Source organism: Cydia pomonella, chromosome 26 (genome assembly GCF_033807575.1).
Source record: "Cydia pomonella isolate Wapato2018A chromosome 26, ilCydPomo1, whole genome shotgun sequence".
In the NCBI taxonomy this organism is placed as follows: Eukaryota; Metazoa; Arthropoda; class Insecta; order Lepidoptera; family Tortricidae; genus Cydia; species Cydia pomonella.
In genome coordinates, this window is record NC_084728.1 from 9751798 (window position 1) to 9761199 (window position 9402).

The 9402-nt window shown below is 41.2% G+C and overlaps 1 protein-coding gene across 1 annotated transcript; it reads right to left on the reverse strand.

Annotated features, from left to right (window-relative positions):
* Window positions 1-5582: 5582 nt before the first annotated feature.
* On the reverse strand, window positions 5583-9026 carry LOC133531865 (uncharacterized). Its single transcript, XM_061870260.1, has 2 exons — window positions 8928-9026; window positions 5583-6407 (listed from the first exon to the last, which is right to left on the reverse strand). Exons 1-2 carry the CDS (start codon window positions 9024-9026, stop codon window positions 5583-5585), a joined length of 924 nt encoding a protein of 307 aa, XP_061726244.1.
* Between the last annotated feature and the right edge of the window lie 376 nt (window positions 9027-9402).

The window sequence follows — 9402 nt, forward strand, 5'->3', positions numbered from 1 at the left end:
TGTTTGCAGAAATCGCAAAGCGTCTGCTTGACGTAACTGGTGATCGAAGAGCTGGCGGCTTCCTCGCGCAACGTATCAGCATTGCGATACAACGAGGAAATGCCGCCAACATCCTCAAAGGCTTATTTTAGATTTAAGCTAGTTATTAATTTAGTTTAGTATTTGTACAGTTACTTTAATTCCTCTGTATATGTCTAGTATGTAAATAAAACATGAAAATTAGTTTAAAGATCATGACGAAGCCTGCGTTTCGGATATTTCACATACAAATGGATTGTTTTTAAGGTTTTTTTTTGGTTATTGTCATTTTTAGTTTCATCATCATCACAGTCCTTTGCATCTATTGCAGACGATTTATTTACTCGTAAGCATTGCTGTTTAGACAACGGGTTTGGTGACTGTGGAGGCCGATGCGTGAGCGGCACGACCTCCCACATTTTTGGCAGAGAAAGCTCATGCCACCTGAGGTTCCAGTCCCGATTTGCTTTCTGCGACACCTTCTTTTTTTTTTAATTATAAACTGACCGGCGATTGGCTCTAGTCACACCTGATGGAAAGTGAAGACAGGGCCTAAGATGGAGCCGGTTCAGTAGTAGCCTATTCACTCTTGCTTTAAAGAGACCGAGGTCATATTTCATATTTATCAGGGAATACAGATGGCGGGAGTGCATTCCATTCTTTAGCCGTCCGCAATAAAAAAGAGGAGGCAAACCGTTTAGTGCGAACAAATGGAATGTTTACCACGAACGGGTGCATTCACTCCCCACGCCTGCTATCTAATGTATTAAACCAGGCTTGGTCGCAGTTCTCTCCTCCACAACACGCTTGCGCCATCCATCACGGTCTTCAGCTAAGGTTTCCCAGGCATGGTGGTCGATTTCAAATGCTGACATGTCTCGCTTAACACAGTTAAAGCGCAGCATCAGTCTTCCAACGTTCCTTTTAGAATACGCAACTGCACCAAGCAAGACACGTCGAGGTATTCTAGAGGGTTCCATCCGGTGCACATGCCCCAGCCACCGCAAGCGTCTCTGTTTGAGAAGAGCGGCAAGACTGGGCAGCTGCGCTTTTCCAAGAACCCTTTGATTTGTCACTTAGTCCTGCCAAATTTCAAAAAATTTAGGTTATGCAATATAAGAAACAAATTCTTTATTCAATGTACTGTATTATCTCTTTGTTAAATAATTGTTTTGTGCAATAAAATGGTTTTACAAGTCATATCAAGCGATTTTCATAGCACAGACTGTGCAAGTGTTATTTTACCCTCATATTTCATTGAAGTCAGACGTTTCAAATAACACTTGCACAGCTTGGTCTGACTAACTAACTAACTATTGTGGCGCAGTGATCCAAAGAGGGTCTTGGCCTCCAAAACGAGAGAACGCCACTTGTCCTGACCCTGTGCCACTTCCTGCCAGTTATCGGCTTGGAGTTGACACAGATCCGCCTGTACACTGTCGCTCCAGCGGTATCTGGGATTGGTTAGGTCATTTTCCCAAAATCATTATTTCCTTGTAGCGTAATTTCCAATCGCATTTTTTCCTATTCTTCATTTACACCAGACGTATTTATTCCTTGCATGATTTTTCCATTCGCATATTTTCCCATTAGACAATTTAACTATTCTTAATTTACACTAGACGTATTTATTCCTTGCAAAATTGTCGGTGTTTTTTTTTTTTTTTATTATGCGTTTAAAATTTTGGGTCCAGTCCCCGCGAAGTGTACGGGCGGCTGGATCCGTAAGGTCTGTGGGATGTTTTATATCTCAATGAATTAATTATGTGACACTGGGATGATGTTGTGTTGTTATGAAAGGTGATGGTGGTAATGAATGTTAAGATATGAAGATGGATGGTGTAGATGAGTTGTTATGTGTTGTTGAACTTTTTTAGACTGTTGATTATGGTCCTGGATAGATTGCAAAATGAGGTCAATGTACTTTCTCTGCTAATGAGGTCTGGGAGGCTGAAAGGTTGAATTTGGAGATTATGACAGATGATTTCATGGTTGAATCTTGCTATGCTGAATTTTGGGCATGATCGTAGAAGGTGGTCTATTGTTTGTGGGGTGTTTCCGTGACAGGGGCAGAGATCGTCGGTGGTAATTTTCATTCTTTTTAGGTATTTCTTGTGGTAGCCGTGTCCGGTGAGAATTTGGGTTAGATGGAAGGAAATGGTGGTCTTGTTCCGGAGCTCTTTGATGTGGTTAAGAGTTGGTAGCCAGTTCTTTAGGTGCATTCCGGTGGTAGAGGTGAGGTAGTCATTGCAGTGCGCTTTTTGTGTTTCAGTTTTACAGAGGTGCTTAATGTGATGGGAAAGTGGTCAAAGTCGGGTGCACGGTGGAGAGTGGCGGCGTTTTTGGCTTCCTGGTCCGCTTCCTCATTTCCAAGTAGTCCTGCATGGGCCTTGATCCAACAGAACTGTATTGTGCCTCCTTGTGTGATTTGGTGGATTTTCCGATGAATGCTGTTGACTATGCGGTTTGTGCTGTTTCTATTGGCGATTTCCTGTAATGCTGACAAGGAGTCGGAAAACACGGTGCAATGGGTTATTTGGAGGTGGATACATGTTTCGCAGGCAGTGTCTATGGCTACGCATTCGGCTTGGAATACGGAACAGAATTTATGTAGCTTTTTGCGTTTGATTGTGTGTCGGCCATCAGGGTGGTGTATTATGACTGCTGCTCCGACCCCTCCGTCATGTTTGCTCCCGTCGGTGTAGATTCGGTGCATGTCTATTGTATTGTATGGTTCGAGGTCTGTTGCACTGTGGATTTTATTAATTTTGATGGATATCCTGTCCGAGGGGTGGAGAAGTTGCGCTGGTGGTATTCGGGTGTCCAGAGTGAGATCAGTGGGTAAGTATTTGCTGATTCCACTCCGTTTCGTTTTTTCGACTTCAGCTACTTCGTTTAATTTGTGGTGGAGCGGCGTGAGGTTCGCTAGAGCTATGGAGGCGATGGTGGGCAGCGTGCGGAAGCCTCGGATGATTTTTATTGCGAATCTACGTTGTAGGCTGAGGAGCGCTTTGGTCACTTTTTTGTATTTCGTTGCACTACTCCATACTTCGGCACCGTAAGTTATAATGGGTTCGATTGCGTAATTATAGATAATGGAGACATTTTCTGCATGTACTCCCCATGTTGGGCGGATAATTTGGCAGAGTTTTGCATACATTTTCAGGGCTTTTCCGATGACATATTCGCAATGGTTGATAAACTTGAAATTTTGATCGATTATAATGCCGAGGAGTTTGAGGTTGTTGGAAAATTTGATTGGGATGTTATCCATGGTAATATTACAAGTTTTAGCTTTAGGCGTGCATGTCATCAGTTGTGTTTTCTGTGGGCCGAATTTAAGGTAGTTTTCGGTGCCCCAATTAGAGATAGTCTGAAGGATGTGGTTGGCATTAGTTTGTAGTTGTTCGTTATTTTGGGCGGTGCAAATTAGGAGAATGTCGTCGGCGTATGCTTGGATGTAGTTCCCATTTGGTAATTCTGTATCTAGGAGGTCGTCCATGATTAAGTTCCACATTATTGGTCCTAGCACTGAGCCTTGTACGCAGCCTCGGTTTTGTATTTTGGTGGCAGTGGCGTCGGCGTAATTGAGTACTATTTTCCTGTCCTGTGTGTAACTTTGGATGACATTGTATATATTTACCGGACAATTTATGTATTGTAGTCTTCTGAATAGGGCGGGCCACCACGCGTGATCGAAGGCGCCTTGTATATCCAGTGAAATAGCTACGACCATCTTTTTGTGGAGTTTTGCCTCTTTCATGGTTTCTATTGCATTTATTATTGCATCTGTGGTGGATTTTTGTTCTTTAAATCCGTATTGTTTGGAATTTGCTATGTTGTTGATGTACATATGATAAGTTAATCTCTTGGCAATTAATTTTTCGTATATTTTTCCGAAAACGTTCAGTAAGCCTATTGGTCTGTATGAAGCTATATCAGAATAGTCTGCTTTGTTGGGCTTTGGAATAGTTTTGATGAATGCAATTTTCCAGTATTTGGGAAAATAACTTAGGTGTAAACATCGGTTCAAAAGTCTGGTGAAGATTATTGGGTATGTCTTGATGAAGTGGTGACATATGTCAGGGGTAAGATGGTCTATTCCGGGTGCTTTTTTGCTGTTCATAGATTTGCTGACTTCGATTATTTCTTCTGGGGTAAAGTCACTGTCATTGTTATTGTTAGAATAGTATTGAGTTGATCTTCTAATGATCTGGTGTTGATGGTTATCATTAAGGTGATTGTCATCTGGGAAGAATTTATCCATAAGTGCTTCTGCTGTTTCTTGACTGGAGTTTGTGTATTCAGTTGGGGATATCTTGAGTGTTGTTGGAGGCTGTGATTGGGGTAGGTCTTTAAGCAGTTTGTTGGTAATATTCCAAACGTGTTCTTGGTTTTGTTTAGAGCAAAATTCCCGGAAATGTTCTGATGACGATTTTAGAATAGCGTTGACGTATTCTACTCTGGCTTCTTGTTGTTCTTTAATTACGTGTTCTATGTTTTTATTGCCTCGTTTTAGATCTTGCGTCCGATGGTGTAGGTGAATGACTCGTTTTTTCAAGTTGGTGAGTTCGTCATTCCACCAAACCGCGCGCCTGTATTGGGTTTTTCTTCGGAGTGTGGCATCGCATGCACTGAGAATTATGTTAGAGAGATAATTGATGTATTGATCAATGTTTTCAGTATCGAAGCTTTCAACATTGGGATTTTCAAGACTGGCTGAGTGCATTTCTTGTTTGATTTTGGTGATTACCTCTTCCCAATCTGCCTTTTCAGTGCTATATCTGTAAGTTGTCTTCGTGGTATTTTTTGATAGCTTTGCACTTGTCATGTTGTACGTAAATGTTATAGCATGATGGTCCGAGGATGGTGAGGCATCGTAGTTGATCTTCCAGTCTTGAATGAGAGTTAATATGTTTCCGGAAGCCAGCGTAAGGTCTATGATTGATGTCCTAGTTTGTCCAAGTGCGGTGTTTTCAAAGGTAGGGTTAGATCCGATATTACATACATTGAGGTCGTTGGCTATAATAATATCTAGGACGTCTGCACCTCTTTGGTTATTTTTGCTGGAACCCCAAGCTGAGTGCCAGCCGTTGAAGTCGCCACAGATAATTTGCTTCGCATTTTGGTTTGATTGGAGGTATAGTTCCAGGTGATCCAATGTATTGGAAACGTCCTCTTCGGGTTCTATATATATGCTTGATAGTAAAAGTTTTGAGTTTTCCATCTTTAATTGAATGGTGCAGAGGTTGGGATTAGAATGTTGTGTAATTCCGAGGTAAGAGCCAAGATTGTTTTTAATAGCAATGCAAGTTTTTACTCTATTGCCGTTTGATGGTGTCTGGTAAATATTGTATCCAGCTATAGGGCTGAGGGTATTATTTTTGCCGACGTATGGTTCTGTGATAAAGGCTATGTCATAATTATTCGAAGTCAGATATTGTTTGAATTCATGTGTGGCCGCATATCCTCGGCCTAGATTACTCTGTATACATTTGAGTTGGTTTTGGGTATTATGGGACCGTAGGGCGTTATTATTGGCTGTAGTCTGTGAGAGAGAGCCCTTAGCAGTAACGTACTGACATTCTTGCAAATCTATCTGCCTTCCTCCATTCCGGGCAGTCTTTGCTGTACGCTGTATGGAAAATTTCCGTTTCTTCCTTCTGACAGCAGTTGACACATCGGGGAGTATTTTTTCTGTTAGGACAGTTTCTGGTATCATGTTTCTCTGAGCAGAATCCACAGTTAATCGTGTTGGGGCAGTTGTTTGCCTTGTGGCCGTATCCTGAGCACTTGAAACATTGGTATACCGGAGATTGATCCACGACTAAAATTTGTAGGTATCCGATTTTTACTTTTTTGTTAATTAATGCACTCCATACAAGAGGGCTAGTTTCCATGATGATGTTTCTGGTAGCGCTAGTTCGCCCTTTTGTGCAGCGTATCGGTTTCAGAGTGAAGTCCTGCTTCGGTATCGCTTCTGTTAGATTATTGTTCTGCTTTGAAACAGCTTCTACTACTTTCTCATTTGTCATGTCAGGGGTGATACCTATGAAGCGAACCATAGGGTTTCTCATTGTTGGGAGTGACGCTGTTAATTTGCTGCAGTTTTGTTTGAGGGCTTCGCTTAGTTTCTCGCGCTCCTGATTTGTGTCACAGGCTATTACAATTTTGTTATATTTTGTCGCACGCATGCTAGCGATACCGATTCCCATTTCTACTACGTCAATTGAAGTTTTCATTTCTTTTATTATGTCTTCTCCAGTGCTTGTAGGATCAGTAGATTCCAGTAGTATAGTATACTTTGTTTTGGGAGTCACAATGGCGGGGCGTTCTCGGTGTTCTGTGGGAGTGGCGACAGCCTCAGCGTAGGACTTCTTTTTGTACGCCTGTCAAGAACTGTCACGTATAAATATTGTTCCCGTAAATAACAAATATTATAATTATTTTAATAGTTAGATAGTATTTACAACATAATCAAAAGGGATAACATAACATCTGTGGAGTACACTAACGTTTTACCGACGTAACTAACCGGAAATAGCGCAATATACGCAAGTAAAATTTTCAACTTTCCTGTTATCATGCCGACAGAAGACTCCACGAAACTTCCAGCCCTGCATACCGACGTAGTAGGTATCAAAAGCTTCGCCGACATAGTAGGAAAACTAACAAGATTTATAACCACAGCTCTCTCCAATACCCGAACAGTGAGCACGCTTAATAAAAAACTTATAAAAACAGCCTCCGATGAAATCCAAAAAGCGACTGACTGTCTGTTGGCGCTCCAACCTGCCCAATCAAAGACAACAAATAACGCGCTAGAAATAAAGTCTGCTATGAAAGAATTAAAGACAGACTTAATAAATGTACAAACTAAGCTGGAAAGGATCAATGAAAACACTAACTCAATTAAAGGTATTATCAAGACAACCCTAGAAGAAGATAATGACTTCCTACACACGTTAAGCCGCAAAAACAAAAAAAAAAAAAATTGTCGGTGTTGGGAGTGTTGGGATTGGGACGGTGGAATTTAACGGTAGGTTAGGTTCGTTAGGTATCTTCAAACGGCCGAAGGCCAAACGGCACAGAATAGGAGCCCCGCGCAAGCGGGGCTCCGTCGATATTGCTAACTGAAATTGTCTAATGGGAAAATCTACGCATGGAAAAATCATGCAAGGAATAAATACGTCTGGTGTAAATTAAGAATAGAAAAAAATGCGACTGGAAATTACGCTACAAGGAAATAATGATTTTGGGAATATGACCTAACCAGTCGTATCTGGGCCGACTGGACGGCGACCAGTCCAGTCATGTTGTCCGAAAAGTACTAGCTTGGTCTGACTACTTCAATTGAAAACCCTAAATCTAAATGAAACCAGACTTGTCCTATAAGCACTAAGTATGACTGGTAGTACCTACAGTGTTTAAAGTCAACCATAGTATAGGGTTGTTTAAAATTTCACAATGCATTAGTAACACGAGAACGTTATGTCTGTTTACTTTATTGATAGCCTACGTAGGGCTAGTGCACATGGACAGACATTTAAATAAATATTTTTTTATACCACGATGGTGGCAAACAAGCATACGGCCCGCCTGATGGTAAGCAGTTACCGCAATCTATGGACGCCTGCAACTCCAGAGGTGTTATATGCGCGTTGCCGACCCTTTAAAAACCTGTACACTCCATTTTTGAAAAACCTCATACTGGAGACCCTCGGGAAAACCTCGGAAGGAAGGATAAATAATAATTATTGGACATTTTTACACAAATTGACCAAGTCCCATAGTAAGCTCAATATGGTTTGTGTTGAAGGTACTTAGACAACGATATATATATAATATGTAAATATTTATAAATGCTTAATGACTCAGGAACAAATATCTGTAGTCATCTCACAAATATATGCCCTTTCCAGGATTTGAACCCGGGACCATCGGCTTCACAAGCAGGGTCACTACTCACTAGACCAGACAGGTCGTCAGAATAAATTTATTAATTTGACGTTAATCAAACCGTTTCTTAAATATAATACCTAAAACCGGTAAGGTTAAAAAATAATTTTCTTGTTTCTTTTCTCGGTGGTGGCCGAAAAAGCGGTGGTGGCCGAAAAAGCGGCGGTGGCCGAGTGGATATGACGTCCGACTTTCAATCCGGAGGTTGCGGGTTCAAATCCTGGCTCGTACCAATGAGTTTTTCGGAACTTATGTACGATATATCATTTGATATTTACCACTAGCTTTTCGGTGAAGGAAACATCGCGAGGAAGTCCCCAACCCGCATTGGGCCTAGCGTGGGGACTATAGCCCGAGCAGTCTCGCGCATGAGAGGAGGCCTGTGCCCAGCAGTGGGACGTATATAGGCTAAATTATTATTATTATATTATATTTTTTACATATCACTGTTTAGCCGGATGGTTGACTGGTAGAGAATTCCATTAAGAATAAGTCTAACGTTGTACATTATTATGTTAAATATATTTTGTCGAGGTAACTTAGAAGTCCTCGCCGTGTGGTGCCGGCGTTTTAGAATAGCACCACTCCATCTCATCCCGTGGGTGTCGTAAAAGCCGACTAAGGGAACACCGACGGATGGGCAGCAGCGTCCGTTGAGAACTTTCATTAACTTCTACTGCGGTCCCACCAACCTCAACCAATTTCGCCCTAACAATCAACCATTAACTTTCAATCAATAATCACTTCAAACCCAATCTTAAACATTTCGCCATTAATGTCTATCTAAAAGTACTACAACCAACAACCAAATATAAAATTTCACAAAAACAATAACTAACCCAAAACAAATCTCAACCCGGACCCATGGCCGTCCGTACTCAATGCGGGGACCATGGGTCCATCAAAGCTCAATCACAAAAACAACGCCGGGCCTCTAAACTGAGCATCACCATTGCTTCTTGTCTCATGGTGATGCCGGGCCCGGCATCGCATAAATCATAACAGCCTTTCACAAATGTCACCTCGGGCACAAGGTCGCCCGTATCCATAGCGAGGGCCCTGTGTCTTCAATTGACACAGCAAACCTTAAAAAAAAAAAAGACTTAGAAGTCCGCAGCAAGCTTGGTTCTCCATACAGACGAAGTTATGCTCTCATTTTAAAACGACTAGCTAGATTGCTTTAAATAAAATAATAAAAAAGTAAACGAAAAATCATTTAATAGTTATTGTAGATTTAATTAAAATATTAAATATACATGCCAATAACAATTTATACCTCTAAAATAAATCTTCTTAATGCGGTTTATATTCCCCAGTGTGTACCGAGCCTTACAGAGCTTTTAGCACTTTTTAGCGTCCATATTGTTTGCTGACGAGAATCACTTTTATTGCTCGATAATTTTATAAACGTGTATTGCAAAACTC